General features: G+C 41.9%; 1 protein-coding gene across 3 annotated transcripts; it reads left to right on the forward strand.

Annotated features, from left to right (window-relative positions):
• Positions 1–1,186: 1,186 nt before the first annotated feature.
• On the forward strand, positions 1,187–20,162 carry LOC129868826 (amyloid beta precursor protein binding family B member 1-like). Of its 3 annotated transcripts, none has more exons than XM_055943101.1 (14): positions 1,187–1,342; positions 2,047–2,910; positions 3,072–3,277; positions 3,551–3,613; positions 3,807–3,883; positions 3,987–4,047; positions 7,928–8,074; positions 8,163–8,290; positions 9,413–9,527; positions 9,692–9,776; positions 11,224–11,319; positions 13,611–13,726; positions 13,877–14,053; positions 14,976–20,162. In XM_055943101.1, exons 2-14 carry the CDS (start codon positions 2,121–2,123, stop codon positions 15,135–15,137), a joined length of 2,223 nt encoding a protein of 740 aa, XP_055799076.1. In that variant the 5' UTR covers positions 1,187–1,342; positions 2,047–2,120; the 3' UTR covers positions 15,138–20,162. The 3 variants fall into 3 exon arrangements, with proteins under 3 accessions (XP_055799076.1, XP_055799077.1, XP_055799078.1); XM_055943102.1 differs by having other exon boundaries at positions 11,224–11,304; XM_055943103.1 differs by having other exon boundaries at positions 2,205–2,910.
• The last annotated feature ends 4,399 nt before the right edge of the window (positions 20,163–24,561 follow it).

The following is a 24,561-nucleotide window of genomic DNA, read 5'->3' on the forward strand; positions in this document are numbered from 1 at the left end:
CAGTCACCCAGTTTACAGATATTATTAGACAAAGACAGCCTGAGCAACAAATTGCAGGGAGTTCCATTATAATCACAACTACAGACAGGTTATTATAAATCGCTGAAAATGACCGTCCATAATTTAAAGTCACCTCATGGATTGTATTCAAAAACGTCACAGAGAAGCAATTTCCGGTTTTCCTCATCACTAAACAGTTAATAGACATGAAATCATACAATTATACTAAAACTGTGTTGGACATCACTAAATGCTTCATAATAACCAACCAAATGTTAAAAGGGGCTGACTTGTCCTTTAAGTAGTTTTCTGACCAGATACTTCTTTATGCTTACGAGTAGTTTCTTAAGAGGGCTAATTTTACTTGAGTAAATTACATCTAAATAACATATTTTCCATACACTACTCACCTCTGATCTTTGGCTTGTCTGACTATCATTATTTACAGAGGACGAAGCCCCTACACACTGTTATAAGATCAGCTTTAAAATGTTTTCCATAACAGCAAAGGTTTAAATGTAGGAGGGTAACGCTGATCCTAGGTCTGCATCGTCAGTGGCCTGCAGCTGCGCCTACTTTTTCTTAAAATTTTCTTTATTTATTATTATTATTTTTTGTTGTTGTATTTTTTGTATATATATAAAAAAATCATAATACAAAAATCAACTTACATTGCTACATCAAACATGTCTAGCAAACCAAACACAGGTATAAACAATACTCAAACATACAAAAAATAAAATTAAAATAATACAAAAAATAAACAATTTAAGTGCAATTATATTCACTCTGAAAATATCTTATTATAATGCTTCATGAAGATGTTATTATTGTTGTTATTCACTAGGGTTAATGTTTCAATAAGATAATTAAATTCAATCAGAAAAATTGGTAATTTTGGTATAGAATTTTGGAATCTTTGTTTGTGTATAAAGTATTTGGCAACAAGAATAAAAAATTAACAATCATTTTTGTGGTTTTGTTATCATTGCAATAGTAACATATTATATATTTTATGTTAAAAATATAGGCAGTGTTCATAATGGTAAATAAGTACTTTGCAAGGTTTTCCCAAAATTCTGACACAAATTTACATTCAAAGAACAAGTGAGACAGATTCTTATCTTCTTTTTCACAGAAAACGCAGATATCATCAATAGCCACAAATTTGGAAATCATGCAGCGGATAATTTCGAATCTACGGAATGACGTTCACGAGTGACGTTTTTTGCTGCTGTTGCGGTTCACAAAATTGTTTTCGTTCCACGACGTCTTCAATGTCGCAAACCATTACATTTATCTATTTACCACTGAAATAAAGGCGTGGAAAATACAATTCAGGGTAAGTTACCATGTCGCTGGCACCCAAGACAAGGGTGTGTTTAACTGGAGAATGATAGTGCTACGAGAGTCACAACTAACGTTACTGTAGCTAGCTAGCAAACAGCTTTCTAGTAACTCGAGCTAACTAGCTAATGTGATGCATTTGACGGCTTCTAGGCTGTTATACAAAATATAAATATATAGCTAGCTAATATGTGTGCCATACGTGGTTTAATATAAGTATTGATAGCTTTTTTTTCTTAAATTTTGGCAGCTTTAGCTAGCAAACTAGGCAGCTACGTTAGGTAGCTAACGTTAGCTAACAAACAAATATTCCAAACATTGTTTATGTAGGGCAAACTAGCTCGCAATATGACATGTCCTCTGCCCCTCATTTTTTTTGTGCATAGTAGCATTTAACTTGCTTACAGGCTTGCAACGAGCTAGACATGCAGTGGGCCTTTACGCGCTAATGTCAGCTAGCTTAACATGTAACGTTAGTGTGGGCTTTTACCTAACTTTAGCTATTCTATAGTTTGTGTTGCTTGCACAGCCTTGGAGTCCAACTGGGAGGAGCTGGAATCACTGCATGCCAAGCTTTGCTAGTAGTTAACGGGTTGCAATCATATTCATGCTACATTTTAGAAATCAGATGAGACTCAAATTAGATCTATTTAATGCAGACCATTTAAACACTGATACATGAACTCTGTCTCCACACAGTTGTGTATGCTGTCGTAGACAAACACCCTTGTTAGTCTTTAGGCCTGATTTTCTGTGGCGCTAAGCTCTCTGCCATGTCTTTGGAGAAGACCTCCGACCTGGCCAATGAGAACACATGCTTGCCATCCTTGCTGACCCTTGACCTCCGCTCCCCTCAGTTTGATTCTGACCTGAGCAAGAAGGCCAAAGGCACCACCACCTCCTCCACCAAGAAGCGCCACAACTATGCCACATCCACACCTTTGGACCTGCTGAATGGCACCATGGGTAGCAATTGCATCGATGAGGAAGAGTCCAGTCAACAGAGAGAGGAGGAGAGGGTCCGGAACCAGGAGAACGAGCAAGGACAGCACTGCACCGGGACCAATGCCAAGTGGCTCAAGGAGGGTCAGAATCAACTTCGCAAAGTGGCAGAGAGGCAGCAGGACCAGAATATAAATTCTGACCAGGATTTGAATCACAACGAGAGCCCAGATGGAAACCCCAACCATAACTCTTTAGTGATGGACCAGCAGGAGGAAGACAGTGAGCAGAACCCTTCTTCTAAGACCCTGAGGTCCCTCTGCTCTGACCTGAATGAGCCTCTGCTGATCGACACCTCAGAGACCCCTCATGGGAAGGAGGAAGAAGAGAAAGAGGACGGGGATGAGGAAGAGTCTCTACTACTTTCAACAAGTGGAGAGAAGGACACGGACTCGTCTGAGGCGCAGAGTAGCAGTGAGTCTCAGACATATGACAGTGGAGAAGTGAAGAACACATGCCTGCTGTTTCAGGGCAGAAACGCAGCACCCAGTGATGAGGACTCCAGTTGCATGTCACTGTCTCAGGGCAGCACAGCCAACAGCACGCCAGACAGTGACTCAGGTAAGCGGGGCAACAAAATATCTTAACAATGGATGGGCTTTGAATGTAGGTTTTTGTGTAAGATTTGCACTTTGTTTTTGTCACAAACAGGAAGTGGGACACAATCCAATTGTGTTCTGGGTTATCTTATATTTATCTCACTGTTCCTCCTTGTTGTATAGAGTCTTACTGGGACCGCAGTGCATTTGAGACGGACACAGACCTGCCTGCAGGGTGGATGCGGGTCAGAGACGAGTCGGGTACCTACTACTGGCACATCCCCACAGGCACCACCCAGTGGGAGCCCCCCTCTCTCCTAGAGGAGGGAGAAGCCCCAGAAAGACCCTCCAGTACCTCCCCTGCCATCACTCCCAACGCGGAGCCAACGGTGAGAGCTAGAGGATAGAGCGATGGGGGCTGTGTGTATGTGTTGAGGACATTGTTCTTGCCATGTGATAGAAGACTACATTGTTCCACATAATGTATCAGGACTCTGAAGAAAAAATTGTCTGAGCAAGTGGATTGTACGTGCATTGACCCATCTGCCGGTACTCAATGCCTGCCCGTGCCGCACAGTCATTGTATTTCCATTAAGCACCCACTGCTAGTGCGAACTGATTTAGTTTTCTAATTGGGCCTTGTCTCTTTTTTGTATTTTCAGTTGATGTGGAATAGTCTCACCCAGTCCCGCCCCAACAGGTTTAATGACGAGGAGTTCTGGAAGGTAAGGGCCAACTACTTGAAACAAGCCCAACTACTTGAAACAAGCCCAACATCAATGCAGTTTTAAAACCTTTACATAAACATTGAACATTGAGATGTTCAATGTTTAGGTATCAACTGCTTACGTAGACATTTGTAGAAATTGTAGACATTTGATTGGTGATTTTGACTTCTTACTGTTGTTTTAAATTCAGGAGGAAGATGCCATGGCTGATCAGACCCTAAAGGATTTTGAAGGAGCCACATTGCGTTATGCCTCTATCAACCTCAAGTGAGTCTCCCACCCCCACCATGTATGGTGTCTGTTATCATTAGATGCTCCTGACTTGTGTAGATGAAAACTAACTGATAGTCTGATTCCTTTCACCTCCTAGCTGCTCACAATCTGAAGAAAAGGAAAATATGAACTCGCTCATCAATGACCCGGAGGCTAAGGTATGTACTCTCACTTGGACACATGGACATAACCATCATTCCACTCCAATCCCACACATATTTTTCTCTGTCAACATTCAACCTAAGGTCAATCGCTCTTTCTCTGTCCTCATGTCTTTGTGTGGCTTTATTAATAAGTGCATTGACAACATCGTCCCCAAAGTCACTGTACGAACATACAGTGCATTCAGAAAGTATTCAGACCCCTTGACTTTTTCCACATTTTGTTAAGTTACAGCCTTATTCTAAAATGTATTAAATAAAATACAAATCCTAATCAATCTACACACTACCCCATAATAACAAAGAAAATACAGGTTTCTAGAAATGTTAGCAAATTTATAAAAATAAAAAATAACTTATTTACAAAAGTATTCAGACCCTTTGCTATGAAACTTGAAATTGAGCTCAGGTGCATCCTGTTTCCATTGATCATCCTTGAGATGTTTCTACAACTCTATTGGAGTCAACTGTGGCAAATTCCATTGATTGGACTTTATTTGGAAAGGCACACACCTGTCCATATAAGGTCCCACAGTTGACAGTGCATGTCAGAGCAAAAACCAAGCCATGAGGTTGAAGGACTTGTCCGTTGAGTGTCGAGACAGGATTGTGTCGAGGCACAGATCTGGGAAACGGTACCAAAACATTTTGTCAGCATTGAAGAACACAGTGGCCTCCATCATTCTTAAATGGAAGACATTTGGAATCACCAAGACTCTTCCTAGTGCTGTTAGCCCGGCCAAACGGAGCGATCGGGGGAGAAGGGCCTTGTTCAGGGAGGTGACCAAGAACCCGATGGTCAGAGCTCCAGAGTTCCTCTGTGGAGATGGTTGTACTTCTGGAAGGTTCTCCCATCTCTGCAGCACTCCACCAATCAGGCCTTTATGGTAGAATGGGCAGACAGAAGCCACTCCTCAGTAAAAGGCACATGACATCCAGCTTGGAATTTGTCAAAAGGCACATAAAGAACTCTCAGACCATGAGAAACAAGATAATCTGGTCTGATGAAACTAAGATTGAACTCTTTGGCCTGAGTGTCAAGCGTCATGTCTGGAGAAAACCTGGCACCATCCTACGGTGATTCATGGTGGTAGCAATATCATGCTGTGGGAATTGTTTTTTAGCAGCAGGGAATACGATCCTGACTAGTCTCCTAGGAAAGATGAACGGAGCAAAGTACAGAGAGATCCTTGATGAAAACCTGATCCAGAGCACTCAGGACCTCCGACTGGGGCAAAGGTTCACCTTCCAACAGGACAACGACCCTAAGGACACAGCCAAGACCACGCAGGAGTGTCTTCGGGACAAGTCTCTGAATGTCCTTTAGTCGCCCAGCCAGAGTCCGGACTTGAACCCGATCAAACATCTTTGGAGAGACCTGAAAATAGCTGTGCAGCGATGCTCCCCATCCAACCTGACAGAGCTTGAGAGGATCTGCAGAGAAGAATGGGATAAACTCCCCAAATACAAGTGTGCTAAGCTTGTAGCGTCATACCCAAGAAGACTTGAGGCTGTAATTGCTGCCAAAGGTGCTTCAACAAAGTACTGAGTAAAGGTTCTGAATACTTATGTAAATGTCATATTTCAGTTATTTTTAATAAATGTGCAAACATTTCTAAACATTTCTAAAAAAAAGTTTTTTTGTTGTCATTTTGGGGTATTGTGTGTAGATTTAGAATAAGGCTGTAACGTAACAAAATGTTGAAAAGTAAAGGGGTCTGAATTCTTTCCAAATTCACCTTATCCCAACCAGAAGCCATGGATTACAGGCAACATCCACACTGAGCTAAAGGCTAGAACTGCCGCTTTCAAGGAGCTGGACACTAATTGGGACACTTAAAAGAAATCCCACTACGCCCTCCGATGAGCCATCAAACAGGAAAAGCATCAATACAGGGCAAGGAATGAATCTTCCTACGTCGGCTTTGACGCTTGTCAAATGTGGCAGGGCTTGCAAACTAACACGAATTACAATGGGAAACCCAGCCATGAACTGCCCAGTGACGTGACCCTACCAGGAGAGCTAAATGCCTTCTATTCTCGCTTCAAGGCAAGCCACACTGAACCATGCATGAGAGCACCAGCTGTTCCGGGCGACTGTGTGATCTCGTTCTCCAAAGCTGACATGAGTAAGACCTTTTAAACAGGTCAACATTCACAAGGCTGCAGGGCCAGACGGATTACCAGGATGCGTACTCCGAGCATGCACTGACCAGCTGGCAAATGTCTTCACTGACATTTTCAACCTCTCCCTGAACCAGTCTGTAATATCTACATGTTTCATGCAGAACACCATAGTCCCTGTGCCTTAGAAAGCCAAGGTAACTTGTATCAATGACAATCGCCCCGTAGCACTCATATCTAGCCATGAAATGTTTTGAAAGGCTGGTCATGGCTCACATCAACAACTTCAACCCAGACATTCTGGACCCACTGCAATTCGTATACCGCCCCAACAGGGCCATAGATGACATAATCGCTATTGCACTCCACACTGCCCTCTCCCAGCTGGACAAGAACACTTATGTGAGAATGCTGTTCATTGACTATTGCTCAGCGTTAAACACCATAGTGCCCTCCAAGGTCATCACTAAGCTCAGTACCCTGGGCTTGAACACCTCCCTCTGCAACTGGATCCTGGACTTCCTGTCAGGCCGCACCCCCGGTGGTGTAGATAGGTAACAACACATTAGCCACGCTGACCCACAACATGGTGTGGGCCCTCGGGTGTGTGCATTGTCCCCTCCTGTACTCTTTTTTTCACCCACGACTCTGCCCGCGAACGACTCCAACACCATCATTAAGTTTGCTGACGACATGACTGTCAACGACGATGAGACGGCATATTAGGAGGTCAGTGACTTGGGAGTGTGGTGCCAGGATAACAACCTCTCCTTTTAACGTCAGCAAGGCACAGGAGCTGATCATGGACTACAGGAGACGGCGTGCCGGGCACATCGATGGGGCTGTAGTGGAGCGCGTCAAGAGCTTCAAGTTCCTTGGTGTCCACGTCATTAAGGAATTCACATGGTCCACACACCAACACAGTTGTGAAGAATGCACGACAATGCCTCTTTTCCTTCAGGAGACTGAAAGATTTGGCTTGGGTCCTCAGATCCTCAAAGTTCTACAGCTGCACCATTTTTAGAGTATCTTCACTGGCTATATCCCAGCTTGAATGGCAACTGCTTGCCATCCGACCGCAAGGCGCTACAGAAGGTAGTACGTACGGCCCAGTACATATGCGCCAAGCTCCCTGCCATCCAGGACATCTATACCAGGCGGTGTCAGAGGAAGGCCTTAAAAATGCTCAGACTCCAGCCACCCAAGTCATAGACTGTTCTCTCTGCTACCGCACGGCAAGCGCAATCAATGCACTAAGTCTGGAATCAACAGGACCCTGAACAGCTTCTACCTCCAAGCCATAAGACTGCTACATAGTTAGTGCAGGAAGCGATTTGACTATCTGCATTGACCCTTTTTGCACTAACTCTTTTGACTCATGCACACACACTAGACTCTACCCACACACTCACACATACCTACACTGACACTCCTACATACTCTCACACATAACACGTACAAACAGGCATACTGTCGCGAAACACACACAATCCTCACAGAAGCTGCTACTACTGTTAATTATCTGTCATGTTGCCTAGTCACTTTACCCCTACCTATATGTACATATCTACCTCAATTACCTCGTAGCCCTGCACATCGATTCTGTACTGGTACCCCGTGTATGTAGCCAAGTTATCGTTACACATTATGTATTTATTCAACGTGTTTTTATTTTTGCATTGTTCGTAAGCATTTCACTGTTAGTCTTCACCTGTTTGCGAAGCATGTGACAAATACAAATTGATTTGAATAGGTTTTTGCAGTCCGGTCTCTGGGCTGGGTGGAGATATCAGAGGAGGAGATGGCTCCAGGGAAGAGCAGTGTGGCTGTCAACAACTGCATCAGACAGCTCTCCTACCACAAACACAACCTGCACGACACGGCTGGGATCTGGGGAGAGGTAAGAGAATGGCTTGTGTGTGGGAATATAACCTCGTAATGTTGGTAGAACAATGTTTAGAGAAATGTTGTGTAATGTTTCCACACAGGGAAAAGACATGCTCCTTGTTCTGGAGAATGAGATCTTGAACCTGATAGATCCGTTGGGCCAGACTCTGCTGCACACCCAGCCTATCGTCAGCATCCGAGTGTGGGGAGTGGGCCGGGACAACGGCAGGCCAGTCCCCTGCTACTCTTAACTCTTATTTCTTATTTTATTAATATAATCTACAAATATCAGTTTTTGCCAGTTTGCTATAGGAAACTTTTCTTATTTTAGTTTTATTTGCCTGGCTTTTAAGTGAATCTCGAGTTGCCTTTTGTGAATCCTGCTTTGTTTTCTGTTGAATTGATTTGGTGTTTTCTCTCTAACCTGCTGCACTTGGGCACACAGGGAGAGGTAGTGTATTGTTGTAACCACCATCATTGGCTTGTCAGTTGTTGATTCCACACCCCCATCCCATAATGCTTGATGTTTCTCACTCACACCCATGACTTTCGATCAGTTACTTGGTGAAAGTAACACCTATACACTGTACAAAACATTAAGAAGGCCTTCCTAATATTACCCCCTCCCCCCTTTGCCCTCAGAACAGCCTCAATTTGTCAGGGCATGGACTCTACAAGGTGTTGAGAGCGTTCCACAAGGGATGCTGGCCCATGTTGACTCCAATGCTTCCCACAGTTGTTTCAAGTTGGCTGGATGTCCTTTGAGTGGTGGACCATTCCTGATAAACACAGGAAACTGTTGCGCGTGAAAAACCCAGCAGCATTGCAGTTCTTGACACCGGTGCGTCTGGCACATACTAACATATCGCGTTCAAAGGCACTTTAAAACTTTGGTCTTGCCCATTCACTCACATACACAATCCATATCTCAAGGCTTTAAAAATCCTTCTTTAACCTGTCTCCTCCCCTTCATCTACACTGACTGAAGTGGATTGAACAATTGAAATCAGTAAGCGATCATAGCATTCACCTGGTCAGTCTGTCATGGAAAGAGCAGGTGTTCTTAATGTTTGTACACTCAATGTAGACTAGCCATCAGTAATAGTCAGACTACGTTAAGTGTTCTCTGTCATTGTGGTTACGTTTGTTCATTGTATTTTTGAAAACTTACACTATTAGGTTGATAGTTCTCTTGAGTAGAGACTGAACAATATTGGTCAAAGATCCTGATCAGTATTGACTGATTTCAGCATTGTCTGTTTCATCAGCCTCATTTGTCATGATCAGCCTTTATAACAGCCTCTTTCTCTGGTGATGCCTCTTTTCGTTTGTGTGTTTGTGCTAACTTTAGGGACTTTGCCTACGTGGCGAGAGACAAACTGACTCATGTTCTGAAGTGCCATGTGTTCAGGTGTGACACACCTGCTAAGAACATTGCCACGAGCATGCATGACATCTGCTCTAAGGTAAGCCCATCTGCTATGGTGCACTGCAGCATACTCTGGTCTCCACATTTAACTTTTTTCACATGACTTTGAAACTGTGGTTCAGGGGTGGATGTTTGTCCTCATTTTTTCAAATGTGGAATTTAAGGCTAAATTGTGTCTTTCCTGTCTTTCCTTATCTGTAGATAATGGCCCAGAGGAAGTCATCCAAATCCTCTCTGAACAGACTCAACACAGACCCCTCTAAACTGGCAGACATTCCTTTCCAGGGTAAAACACTGTACCATTATATCCCTAATAGTCATACAGTAAAAGTGCCAGTGTGCCCACGGTTCGGTATGTATCACGGTTTGTGGACCACGGTACGGTTTCAGTGTCTTTATATTTAAGAAAAGTGTGTGCTTGTATGACACTCATACAGAGGATGAGTTTGCAACACGTAGCTCTTCATCTTACAATCCAGTACATAGTGAACCAGCAAAGTGAGGTAGCTTCCAGTACATAGTGAACCATCACAGTGAGGTAGCTTCCAGTACATAGTGAACCATCACAGTGAGGTAGCTTCCAGTACATAGTGAACCGGCACAGTGAGGTAGCTTCCAGTACATAGTGAACCGGCACAGTGAGGTAGCTTCCAGTACATAGTGAACCGGCACAGTGAGGTAGCTTCCAGTACATAGTGGAGGTAGCTTTGAGTTGCTCTGGAGGTCCAACTATCAGTGGAGAGAGCTAGATGGGTTATCTGTATCAATTTGTTTTCTATATTTCTTTGATGTTTCATCGAGTTTGGGAATTACTTTGCTGCTGAAATGTGTGCAGGAGGAAACATTGTAACGCAGTTACATTTTTTCCATCAGGTGACAAAGTACTGAGTTAGTAACCACCGAATAGGGCTGCAAATCTTTGGCTAGGAATACTCCCACTGCTTTTGTTATTTCTTTGTTTTTCTGAATTTGTCGCAAATTGTTGTTAGAAGGCAGCAACGAGAGAATGTGGTGTTTTCGCTAACGGGTGGACTCTCCTTGCTCCACCTGCAAGGGATACGGCTGGGTGATGGCCACGTAAATTACATATCATGTTAGACGTGTTTCCACTCGAGTGGCAAAGCAATGCTTGCAGACTGTACTTTGTTTACGGTCTTCTTACACTCGTCATTGTATTGAACGCTGAATGCTTCTTCAAATTTGCTTCTCTCTGTCTCGCTGGCGTACGCCATTGTCACGTTGGAGCTGAGAGAATATTTATTTTTAGTTTCCCCTCTCTTCATGGGGCCCCGTTAGGGAAGTTTCCTACTGAGATGTCATTGCAAATCGTCCATTGGTTGTTTAAGGGGGGGGGGGGTCACTGCGGTTGCCACATTTTGAGACATTGCTGTGGAGTAAAGTTTGTCAGCCCCCAGGAGCCCCCTACCAGCCACAAGCTGCACGTTTGCTTCTGTGGATTTGAATGTACAATGTGCGTGTAGTCTGCAGCGCAATAAGCACGTTTTGGAAATTATAGAAAAATGACAGGCATACCATAATTCCACGGTTCACGTGTGCCTATTGAACCGTAGGGTGCATAGCGAACGGTTCGATAACATACTGTTCCATCCCTAATGACTATATACTTCATGTATAATCTGAAACCAAATGCATCTATGGGCTCCTTCAGGTCCTTTGTATGGTTTTAGCATGAGGTTTTCTGTCTCTCTCACTCTGCTCTATTCTCCCTGCAGAATTCCCTGCACCAAAGAATGAGCTAGTCCAGCGCTTCCAGGTATGTTACCTGGGGAACGTGCCTGTGGCCAAACCCGTAGGTAAGGAACGCTTTGGTAAGGAATGCTTATTCTTCTCTTTCCTAGTTGTTGTGTTGGTGTATCTTGTGGTGTTTTGAACAATGTTTCAGGGAAACTTCTCAGTCACTGCCTGTATTTAACATTCCACTTGTCCTCCTGTATTTTGCTACTGTGTTAAAATGAATGCTAACTTTCTACTAAGTTCGGTTTCACTCAATGAAATGCATTCAATACACATTTACTTAATTGAATGTTTCAAATTATTGCACGTATTCTACTAATTTCTCCGACAGATTGTGATACTGATTTCTTACTGTGTGAAGTCTCAACTTCAATGAGCTATCCTCTTGTTATGGATATTGAGCTTTTAACTCCCTTGGTTTTAAGTGAATTATGAACGAACACATTTCTTGTAATTTCTTCCTTCCATTTTCCTAATATTCTCAGGTATTGAGTGTACCCAGACAGATGTATAGTGCATTTGGAAAGTTTTTAGACCCCTTGACTTTTTCCATGTTTTGTTACGTTACAGCCTTATTCAAAAATTTATTATGTTTTTTCCCCCTCAATCTACACACAGTACCCCATAATGAGAAGGCAAACACAGGTTTTTAGAAATGTTAGCAATTGTATATTTTTTAGAAAGTATTACATTTACATAAGTATTCAGACCCTTTACTCAGTACTTTGTTGAAGCACCTTTGGCAGTGATTACAGCCTTGAGTCTTCTTGGGTATGATGCTACAAGCTTGGCACATCTGTATTTGGGGAGTTTCTTCCATTCTTCTCAGCAGATCCTCTCAAGCTCTGTCAGGCTGGATGGGGAGCGTCGCTGCACAGCTATCACTTCAAGTACGGTCTCTGGTTGGGACACTCAAGGACTTTCAGATACTTGTCCCGAAGCCACTCCTGTGTTGTCTTGGCTGTGTTCTTTGGGTCGTTGTCCTGTTGGAAGGTGAACCTTCGTCCCAGTCTGAGGTTCTGATTGCTTTGGAGCAGGTTTATATCAAGGATCTCTCTGTACTTTGCTCCGTTCATCTTTCCCTCGTTCCTGACGTGTCTCCCAGTCCCTGCCTCTGAAAAACATCCCCACAGCATGATGCTGCCTCAGCCATGCTTCATCATAAGGATGGTGCCAGGTTTCCTCCAGACTTGACGCTTGGTATTCAGGCCAAAGAGTTCAATCTTGGTTTCATCAGACCAGAGAATCTTGTTTCTCCTGGTCTGATAGTCCTTTAGGTGTCTTTTGGCAAAATCTAAGCTGGCAGTCATGTGCCTTTTAATGAGGAGTGGCTTCCTGGGGCGGCAATGGTTAGCGTTGGGCCAGTAACCGAAAGGATGCTAGATCGAATCACCGACCTGACAAGGTAAAAATCTGTCATTCTGCCTCTGAGCAAGGCATTTAACCCAATGTTCCCCGGGCGCCAAAGACGTGGATTCCAATTAAGGCAGCCCCCCACACCTCTCTGCTTGAGGGGTTGGGTTAAATGCGGAATACACATTTCAGTTGAAGGCATTCAGTTGTGCAACGGACTAGGTATCCCCTTTCCCCGTCTGGACACTCTACCATAAAGGCCTGATTGGTGGAATGCAGCAGAGATGGGTGTCCTTCTGGAAGGTTCACCCATCTCCACAGAGGAACTCTGGAGCTTTGACCATCGGGTTCTTGGTCATCTCCCTGAACAAGGCCGCCCTCCCCCGATTGCTCAGTTTGGCCGTGTGGCCAGCTCTAGGAAGATTCTTGGTGGTTCCAAACTTCTTCCATTTAAGAATGTTGGAGGCCACTGTGTTCTTGGGGACCTTCAATGCTGCAGAAATGTTTTGGTACCCTTCCTAATATCTGTGCCTTGACACAATCCTGTCTCGGAGCTTTACAGACAATTCCTTCGACCTCATGGCTTGGTTTTTACTCTGACATGCACTGCCAACTGTGGGACTTTATAGAGACAGATGTGTGCCTTTCAAAATCATGTTCAATCAATGAATTTACCGCAGGGGGACTCCCAAGTTGTAGAAACATCTCAAGGATGATCAATGAAAACAGGATGCACCTGAAATTAATTTTTAGTCTCATATCGAAAGGTCTGAATACTTATGTAAATATGGTATTTCTGTTTTATTTATTTTTATATATTTGCACAAAAATCTAAACATGTTTTTGCTTTGTCATTATTGGGTATTGTGTGTAGATTGATGAGGATTCAATCTATTTTAGAAAAAGGCTCTAATGTAACAAAATGTTGAAAAGGGGAATGGGTCTGGATACTTTCCGAATGCACTGTAGTTGTAGCTGCTAGCTAACCTAGGTGGTTGTTATTCCTATCCAGGTATGGACCTAGTTAACGTTGCCCTCGACACCGCAATGAATTCCAAAGACAAGGAAGAGTGGACGTCAGTTACTGTGAACGTGGCCTCAGCCACACTTACCATAATCGCTGCTGAGGTGAGTACACATATAGGTGGTCGCACTCAAATGTACACGCACAATCTCAATTATTATATATATTTTTTATGTCTTTCCAATTTGAAGGTCTGAGGTTGTTTAAGTTTCTGTGGGAATAGAACCCAAGGTGTTCTGTTGTGTTTCTTGCAGACAGAGGAGGTTCTGTCAGAGTGCCGGGTGCGGTTCCTGTCCTTCATGGGCGTGGGGAAGGACGTCCACACCTTTGCCTTCATCATGGCCGAGGGCCCCGCGGACTTCATCTGCCACATGTTCTGGTGTGAGCCCAACGCAGCCAGCCTCAGTGAGGCCGTGCAGGCCGCCTGCATGGTGAGTGCAATGTTTCCATCAGCCAGGAATTGCTGGCTTTTGTCCGATACAAATTAATTGTCCGGCAAAAAAATTTCCTATTGAAAATCAATATCCTCTATAAATCTCACAGGCTGTTCATGGAGCTTGGTTCAGGTTGTCTTTCGATCACATAATTTCTTTACTCTGCCTGTCTGTTTTGAGCTCACACTCTCGCTAGCAAACGTTCAACATTGTATCAACTGAGCTCTGCCCGCAAAGATTCAAGCGCCATTGAGTTTGTGACAGCTGTGTGCAGACAGGAGAGAAGTGTTCCGCTATTTTATGTTTTGCTAGATATCCCTGTAAGAGAATGTTGCCCCCTATAAGAAAATGTACGGAAATGTCATAGAAGTCCAGCATGGAGGACTATTTAGATGAAGTCATTTTGCTTCCCTCCTCTACCTCTAATCTAATGCCTGGTTGTGTAGTTAGATCAAAAATGCCCAAAACAATGCAAATCAAGCTAGCTAGTTGGCTAACTAGCTACTGTACCAAGGATGGAGGCACAGACAAGTGGAAAAATAGATTGACACTGAAACAGAGAATATTTACAAGCCAGGTGGACAGAGACGTGCATTGTTCAAGTAGCCAACGTTGACTTGGTAGGCTATCATTCCTCCTTGCATGATTGTTGTAGTCACTTCCATGTGATGTCAGTGCGTAGTCCTGAAAAAGCAATACCCTACAAATGACTGCATTCAGATGGGTTCTTATTTGATATGGCAACTTTTTCAGAAACACTGGGTGAGTGGTTCTTCTCGATATGAGGAGCTTGCAGGGATTGGACTGTTTTACGAAGAGACAATAGTAAACATACACAGCCTTGTTGCACCATATATTTTGAATCCCAAGTTTATATTTCGAATGAGATTTGGTGCTAATGTTGTGTGCCTGTTGACAGCTGCGCTACCAGAAGTGTCTGGACGCCAGGCCGCCCAGTACCAGCTCCTGCCTGCCAGGCCCGCCGGCTGACTCCGTGGCACGCCGTGTGGGCTCAAGTGTCAAGAAGGGAGTTCAGAGCCTGCTGGGCAGCTTCAAGAGGTCTGGCTCCCAGACGCCCTGAGAGGTGCCAACTAACCCACTACACACCACTCTACCCCCAGGCCAAGCCCACCATGATAGCCATGGCTCTCCTCACTCCTCCACTGCCTCTCTATCGCCCCCATTCTGAGGTGTTATGGTAGAACCTGCTTCCCTTCTCATGGGCACTGTGGGTTGGGGTACCAGTAAACCTAGCGCTGCCCACAGCTCCTCCATGCGTTACACCTCCTTCACTTCACCTTTGGTTGGACAAGTAGGCCATCTTTTTCTTCAGTTGTTTGTTTAATCTGTGAATTATTAAAGGTCCAATGCAGAAGTTATCTCTATCAAATCATTTCCGGGTAAGAAGTACCTTACTTTGATATGTTTTCAGGTAAAATGGCCAAAAATAAACAAAAATAGCTTCTTAGCAAAGAGCAGTTTCTCAAGAATTTAGCTAGGACTGTCAGGGAGTGGTCTGAGGGTGGGAACCGAAAATTATATTTTATCGGAAGAGATGTTTGGAACTCTTTCTAATTGGTCTGTTAAGAGGAAACTGCTAGACTCATGGACAGTGGTTTGAATGACAGCGAGAGTTGATTAAACTTGGTCTAGTTTACAAAGTACCAACACTAATTATGCTTAGGAAAACAGTTCCGTTCTGTAACATTGTCTCTGCTATTTGTTTTGCAGAACAAATATAGTATATTATTTGTGAAAATAGAAATGGAAGATGTGCAATTGAATTGTGAATGTGGTTGAGCTCATGCCATTTGCTTGTGGAACTATCATGTTGGTTTTCATTTCAAAATGGATATAGACTAGAAACAGTGAGAAGTCAACATAAAATGCAGCATGGTGAATGAGTGTTGAGCTGGAAGCACTAAAACATGCTAGCTAGCTAATATAATATTTGGCAAATAAATATTTTGGATATATATAGTTTGTATAATACATTTGTTGTAATGCCGTTTTGTTTTAAGTTCCCTCTTCCTTCTGGGGGAGCTGGAAAACCAGCAACATTTTTATTTGTATGTGTATTGCAAATTGCAGTAAAATGTGTATAGTTCAACTCCTCAAATCTAAAATGGAGATGGCATACTTTTAGAGCATGACTCAAGTTTTAGTGAAACCTCATGTCTCAAAGAAAGCTTAGGCTATCTGTTACTGCACTCCAAGTGGACAGTATGTTGGAGGAAGATGGAAGCTTTCTATTGTGTGGAAATGGACCTGAAGTTGATTTTGTCATCCTTTTTTTATGACCAGATGTTGTATGTTAGTCTGTTTAACCACATTATTTTTTATCTGTTTAATAATTATGTTTTTTTTTACATGTGTCAAGTGTTATAATTGTTTTCCTTTACTCCATTCTGTATGTCTAAACATGTTTTGTGTGTTTAATTTAGTTACATCTGAGCAGTGACAGAGCTATTTATAGCTACCCCCTTGTCCTTTCAAACTGTTTATAAGATCTGACAACTTTTATGCCACCTAATTAATTGGGTCTAAGGGATGAAACACTACTATCATTGTGATAGACATGTCACTGAACTTGACAGCGTCTGTCAGTAACTCACAAGTCATTTAACTCCCACTTCCTTTCTTAATTTCTATTTTTAAACTCCTGACTGCCCTCTGCTGGGCTTTAGAATAGTAATTTTTCATTAGCAGTGTGTCTGACAACACAACAGGAGAGCTAACAAGCCTGATGCATTTTGTTGCGCAACGGAAAGTGTTTTTTACCCACAAACAGTGTTTGTCTATGAAAGAGTCAGACTGAAGTATGTGTGGAAGTTTCCTCCTTAGCGTGCAGTATGTGTAAATCATATGAACACTTCGCTGCATATAAACACATCTTTAAAATACACTATCCCATAGTTGACTGACGAGAGCATAGTCTTCCCTTTTTGTTTTTGAATGCAGTTGGTTAAAAATACTTTAATGAAATTTATATTTTTCTAAGTGTGTGTGTGTGTGTGTGTGTGTAACATATCTGTGAGATGGAGATGCCTTTTTAGCCTCGGTTCCTACCACTATGTGGTCACTGGTGCAGCAGTGTTTCCAAATCTGTATCGCCATACTAGTTATCCCCCGCCACTTTATTGCGCCACAGTTCTCCAGCTCTCATCTGTTTTGGACAGCAATTTGACCAGACAGGAAGCCATAGGTTAGGCTTTGGCCTGGCTTTAGTTGCTCGCTCACTCTTAAGTACTGACTAATAAAAACATAGACACATGTATGTACAATGTAGTTTTTTTTAGTATGACATTGGTTTTTTTGTAACTGAATTTGTGATTTTCATCACGCCTATAATTTTTACTCCTTACTCTACACACTAAGTACTCTACACTACTTACTGTAAATGTCAGACATTGGTTGCCTTGTAAAAACAGAGCTTCCTGGTGTTAGTATATCATTTATTTTTAATTCACACTGTAATATTGCACCATGCTTTGAGCCCTCAAAAATACTTTCAAAAATTTGTGCATGTTGTGGCTATAGATGTGACTGTACATTTCACGTGTCAAATGTTTTCCCTTCCATTTCAATAGTGACTTAATACACATGTCCCTAATCCACTTATTGCTCACCCGTTTCTTTTGTTTAGCTGAGAAAGAGATTATAACCCATTTATATATTCACTCAGTGTAGATGTCAACCAGTGGGCGCACTTTGCATGGCTGTTATATAAGGACTGACCCTAGCTTTTCAGAACCGGGGCGCACAGAGGGTCCTCAGTGTGTTTTCAGCTCTAAGGACAAATATAGGCCACGATGGGAAGTCTGAGTACTGGTATACGTTAGCCCTACTAACAAAAACCCCATCGGATTGTCAATGTAGATTCCTTGTTGTAATGCTCAAGATATTTAGGTTGCTTTGGTGATGTTCAAGGTTAAATATTTGTCTTAAGGATGAATCATTTCAATAACAATTAGTAATACAGGCTTTTCTTTTAACTTAAGATAAATTATTGAATGATTTACATGTGTTGAAGATAAGAAACAGACTTTGATCCAAATGTACCGCAACACTAATATGATAGGGCTGTGATGTCCTCTGTCATAGGCCATGGAAAATATCTATGTTCAGTTAACAAACGTCAACTTTTGTCTGCCTTTTTGTTTTTCAGGTGTGTTCAGTGTGTTAACCTTTCGATGTGAGGTATTTATTAAGCCTTAAGGAAACCTTACAATGAAGTGATACCTTTTGTTCACACTCCTGTATGTCAGCCATGTGTATTTTTTAGCTTCTGTTTTCTTTAATATCCACTGGTGACTGTAATGCAAAAAAAGCGGTCATTTACATATCTGAAGAATGTAAGTGGTGTGTGTGTGTATGTATATACAGTACCAATTAAAGGTTTGTACACCTACTCAGTCAAGCATTCTTTATTTTTACTATTTTCTACATTGTAGAATAATAGTGAAGACAAACTATGAAATAACACATGGAATCATGTAGTAACCAGGAGAGTCTTAAATTAATCCAAATATATTTTGAATTCTTCGAAGTAGCCATGCTTTTCCTTGATGATAGTTTGCACACGCTTGGCATTCTCTCAACCAGCTTCACCTGGAATGCTTTTCCAACAGTCTTGAAGGAGTTCCCACATATGCTGAGCACTTGTTGGCTGCTTTTCCTTCACTTAGTGGTCCAACTCATCCCAAACCATCTCAATTTGGTTGAGATCAGGGGATTGTGGAGGCCAGGTCATCTGATGCAGCACTCCACTCTCCTTGGTCAAATAGACCTTACACAGCCTGGAGGTGTGTGTTGGGTCATTTTTAGTGGGACTAACAAATGATAATCCCACTAAGCGCAAACCAGATGGGATGGCATATCGCTGCAGAATGCTGTGGTAGCCATGCTGGTTAAGTATGCCTTGAATTCTAAGTAAATCAGTGTCACCTTGTGTTTCTTGGCCCAAGCACGTCTCTTCATCTTATTGATGTCCTTTTAGTAGTGGTTTCTTTGCAGCAATTTGACCATGAAGGCCTGATTCATGCAGTCTCCTCTGAACAGTTAATGTTGAGATGTCCATTACTTGAACTTTGTGAATTGCAGCCCATTTATTTGGGCTGCAATTTCGGAGGCTGGTAACTCTAATAAACGTATCCTCTGCAGCAAAGGTAACTCTGGGTCTTCCTTTCCTGTGGCGGTCCTCTTCATGGGAGCCGGTTTTATCATAGCCCTTGATGGTTTTTGCGACTGCACTTGAAGAAATGTTCAAAGTTCTTGAAGTTTTCCAGATTGACTGACCATGTCTTAAAGTAATAATGGACTGTCATGTATCTTTGATTATTTGATCTGTTCTTGCCATAATATGGACTTGGGTTTTTACCAAATAGGGCAATCTTCTGTGTACCACCCCTACCTTGTCACAACACAACTGATTGGCACAAACATTAAGAAGGAAATCATTTGTGGAATGTAACTTTTAACAAGGCACACCTTGTTAAATTGAATTGCATTCCAGGTGACTACCTCATTAAGCTGAGTGCCAAAGCTGTCATCAAGGCAAAGGGTGGCAATTTGAAGAAACTCAAATATAAAATATATTTTGATTACTACATGATTCCATATGTGTTATCATAGTTTTGATGTCTTCTATTACTCTATAATGTAGAACATAGTAAAAATAAAGAAAAATCCTTGAATGAGTAGGTGTGTCCAAACCTTTGACTGGTACTGTATACATATACATGTATTTTAATATTGTGTCACAGGACAAAATAAAAAGTGGAACTGTATTGTTTTGTGGGCCATTGTGGTGTTTGCTGAATAACACTGTGAGTAGCTACTTACACCTCACCTCATATTCACGATGTACTCCAGGAATGGTTTAAAATGAATTAATGCAGAGTTAATGCATACACACACAGTTCACAATGAGTTACTTGGATATGTTTATTTTATCATCAATGTGAGTGCCACTGTTCAAAAGACTGAACAGTATTGAGAATAATTGTCATGCCCTTGGTTAGCTCAGTTTACAGCTGAAATGAAGACTTACTAACATGAATATTTATGAGGCTGTGTCAATAAACAAAGCCAACACCATCTACAATTATTTCCATGTTTTATTCCCCCTTTTCCACTTTGCCTGCTGTTAATATCCTAAATGAGTTACACACACACACACAGCCAGGGGTAAATATTTTTACATGTAAATTTACAGTGTTCCAGTTGGCGCAGTCAGTGGATTACCAGTTCCATATTCTCCCGTCCCTGTATTTGCTTTCATCCCGTTTCTCTAATCGTCACAGACGTTAGGTTCCCCAGCAGTGCTTCTGTTGATTTTCAGTATGCCGCCTCCTTTCTTGGTCCAAACTACGCTGTAGTCGCACAGAGCTTTGTCATCATAGAGTATTACTTTAGATGCAGCTGATAGGCCTACAGCTCCCCTGTTTGAAATGAAGAAGAAAGAAAGGCTGTTTTTATACTCTGCCTGTATTCACAAGGTGCTAATCATGATTTAATGTGATTCAGCTTTTTAAGACTCATCACATCATTCATTATTTCCATCATTTTCTCCTATATTTCGAGGTTTGTTTAAACAATGAATGAGCCCACTGGGCACACTATGTTATTTCAACGTGGAGAATTTGGTAGATATGTTGATCAATAAGATTCCAACCTATTTTCACCTGCTCAAAAGGAGAGCCAAAAGTCTGTTGAATTCCTAATGTGTTATCGCTATGCTTTCAACCATCTAAAAGCACAACCAAATTCCAATGGAAAATCAATGTCTGATTTTTGGTTTAGTTGTCACCTAAATGTTTTATCACTGCGCTTTCAACCATTTAAAAACACATCAAAGTTCAAATGGGAATACGATGTCAGATATATTGTTTATTTATATAAAATCGTAATGTGTTGTCACTGTGCTTTATCTAATAGCACAACCAAATGACCTGGATTGCAGTTAATATTACATTAAAGTACATGGCGCAAGTGATCAATGCTGTTTGAGATTCTGTGCAGATTATTATAGCAATTGTGAAGATTCCCACAGACCTGGGACCCTGAACATGCACACTTTCTATGATTACATAAGAAGACGCATTGTTACAGTAACCTCAAAATGTGGCCATGGATGTGTTACTCATTTTAAGGTTGAATAAATACTCTTACATTCGTTTGTAAAATAGCCTTAATAGCCTTGGGGATGGGTGTCCCTAAACGGGACGGTTTCTGCTAACGTGCGCTTATGTGACTAGAATGACGTTGTACACGACAGCCAAACTTTCCGGGACATACAGTCGTGGCCAAAAGTTTTGAGAATGACACAAATATTTATTTTCACATAGTTTGCTGCTTCAGTGTCTTTATATATTTTTGTCAGATGTTTTTATGGAATACTGAAGTATAATTACAAGCATTTCATAAGTGTCAAAGGCTTTTATTGACAATTACATGAAGTTGATGCAAAGAGTTAATATTTGCGGTGTTGACCCTTCTTTTTCAAGACCTCTGCAATCCGCCCTGGCATGCTGTCAATAACTTCTGGGCCACATCCTGACTGATGGCAGCCCATTCTTGCATAATCAATGCTTGGAGTTTGTCAGAATTTGTGGGTTTTTGTTTGTCCACCTGCCTCTTGAGGATTGACCACAAGTTCTCAATGGGATTAAAGTCTGGGGAGTTTCCTGACCATGGACCCAAAATATCGATGTTTTGTTCCCCGGGCCACTTAGTTATCACGTTTACCTTATGGCAAGGTGCTCCATCATGCTGGAAAAGGCATTGTTCGTCACCAAACTGTTCCTGGATAGATGGGAGAAGGTGCTCTCGGAGGATGTGTTGGTACCATTCTTTATTCATGGCTGTGTTCTTAGGCAAAATTGTGAGAGCCCACTCCCTTGGCTGAGAAGCAAACTCACACATGAATGGTCTCAGGATGCTTTACTGTTGGCATGACACAGGACTGATGCTAGCGCTCACCTTGTCTTCTCCAGACAAGCTTTTTTTCCGGATGCCCCAAACAATCGGAAAGGGGATTCATCAGAGAAAATGACTTTATCCCAGTCCTCAGCAGTCCAATCCCTGTACCTTTTGCAGAATATCAGTCTGTCCCTAATGTTTTTCCTGGAGAGAAGTGGCTTCTTTGCTGCCCTTCTTGACACCAGGCCATGCTCCTAAAGTCTTTGCCTCACTGTGCGTGCAGATGCACTCACACCTGCCTGCTGCCATTCCTGAGCAAGCTCTGTACTGGTGGTGCCCCGATCCCGCAGCTGAATCAACTTTAGGAGACGGTCCTGGCGCTTGCTGGACTTTCTTGGGCGCCCTGAAGCCTTCTTCACAACAATTGAACCGCTCTCCTTGAAGTTCTTGATGATCCGATAAATGGTTGATTTAGGTGCAATCTTACTGGCAGCAATATCCTTGCCTGTGAAGCCCTTTTTGTGCAAAGCAATGATGACGGCACGTGTTTCCTTGCAGGTAACCATGATTGACAGAGGAAGAGCAATGATTCCAAGCACCACCCTCCTTTTGAAGCTTCCAGTCTGTTATTCGAACTCAATCAGCATGACAGAGTGATCTCCAGCCTTGTCTTCGTCAACACTCACACCTGTGTTAATGAGAGAATTACTGACATGTCAGCTGGTCCTTTTGTGGCAGGGCTGAAATGCAGTGGAAATGTTTTTTGGGGATTCAGTTAATTTGCATGGCAAAGAGGGACTTTGCAATTAATTGCAATTCATCTGATCACTCTTCATAACATTCTGGAGTATATGCAAATTGCCATCATACAAACTGAGGCAGCAGACTTTGTGAAAATTAATATTTGTGTCATTCTCAAAACTTTTGGCCACGACTGTATACATGTCTTATATGGGCAGAAAGCTTAAATTCGTGTTAATCTAACTGCAGTGTTCAATTAACAGTAGCTATTACACTGAAAATAATGCCATGCTATTGTTCGAGGAGAGTGCACAACAACAAACTTTAATCACGTCAACTGGTTTGATACATTCACTTCTGAAGGTAAATAATGGAATTACATTCAGTAATCTTGCTCTGATTTGTCATCCTGAGGGTCCCAGAAATGTAGCATAGTTTTGTTTGATAAAATCATTTTTTATGTTAAAATGTAGGAACTGGGGTCTACAGTTTGACCCCACTGCTGTCTCTGGCTCCACACCCACCCCACCCGGCCATCTAGATGTGTGAAAGTTAGTATATATTCAATTATGACATTCCTGGGATTGTGTAAACTTACATTTTTTAGTACCATATCATTTTTGTATGTTCTCTAGTTATGTACTTGACCAATTCGGCGCATTTGTGAAAACTCCTGGCAGACTTGATCCAAAATAGTGTGCTGTAATGTAATTCTTCACTGGATCAGTCTGAAACTTTGCACACACACTGCTGTCATCTGGTGGCCAAAATCACACCTAGACTCCTATCTGAAAGTATGGCCTTTCTCTTGCAAATCAAAGACGATTTTTACCAGATCTAATGCGTTATATTCTCTTACATTAATTTCACATTTCCACAAACTTTAAAGTGTTTCCTTTCAAATGTTATCAAGAATATGCATATCCTTGCTTCAGGTCTTGAGCTACAGGCAGTTAGATTTGGGTATGATATTTTAGGCGAAAATTGGAAAAAAAGGGTATGAGCCTTAAGATGTTTTTAAAGGGAAACTCTGCCACTTTTCAACCTCATATTTATTCTCTTCAGCACCAAACCAGTGTCTACATATGTGAAAATGGTGCATGTCTATGTTTGGTATAAAACATAATGTTAAGTTCTACCCGATGACATAAAAAGTTAAAACATTTTAAAAACAGTAATTTTCAAACACTAACCCTGTTTCCATCCACATTTTTTTTAATGCAAATAAAGCATACCGTAAAAAAAAAATGTATCACAACAGCTGTGATTGAAACGTGTATTTTTTGTATAATTTTTAAAAACGTGGACATTTTTTTGTTTCTGTAAAATTAAATATGCGGGAAATGGAGGTCTAAATGCCTTAATGCGCATATATTGATATAACAGCCATTATATCGAAGTAAGCCTGGAGTCAAGCTACGACCTGGGAAACCATGCAGTTTATTAGGCTACAGATTAAATAAGTTATGACAAACTTCACAGGGCGGTGAAAGTGCACGGTGCTCTTGATGCTCCTTTCCAATAAATATTGAGGGTCTTATTATGGTGACGTGATGATCAATGCTTGACCGACGTTTGACAAATAAAAATATTATCACTCTTATCCATAATAATCTCATCATGTAGACTAGCTACCCGCACAGTATCTGCGAGCTGTTGGCTAGTGCTCATATGCCAAGACCAGAGTAGGCACATTTTGTTTTTTTAATTATTTATTTATTTATTTAAAACTTTAACTAGGCATGTCAGTTAAAACCTTTCAGTGATACCCATCCCGGATCCGGGAGCATCCTCATCAAAAAAGCTGACTAGCCTAGCCTAACGGGACAGGGATATCATAT

Source organism: Salvelinus fontinalis, chromosome 13 (assembly GCF_029448725.1).
Source record: "Salvelinus fontinalis isolate EN_2023a chromosome 13, ASM2944872v1, whole genome shotgun sequence".
Classification (NCBI taxonomy): Eukaryota; Metazoa; Chordata; class Actinopteri; order Salmoniformes; family Salmonidae; genus Salvelinus; species Salvelinus fontinalis.

Coding starts and splice junctions, on each gene's coding strand:
- LOC129868826 (XM_055943101.1), top strand. CDS start 2,121: ATGTCTTTGGAGAAGACCTCCGACCTGGCCAATGAGAACACATGCTTG. Junction 4,048..7,927: donor TCAATGACCCGGAGGCTAAG/GTATGTACTCTC, acceptor TGATTTGAATAG/GTTTTTGCAGTCCGGTCTCT. Junction 8,291..9,412: donor GTGGGCCGGGACAACGGCAG/GCCAGTCCCCTG, acceptor TGCTAACTTTAG/GGACTTTGCCTACGTGGCGA.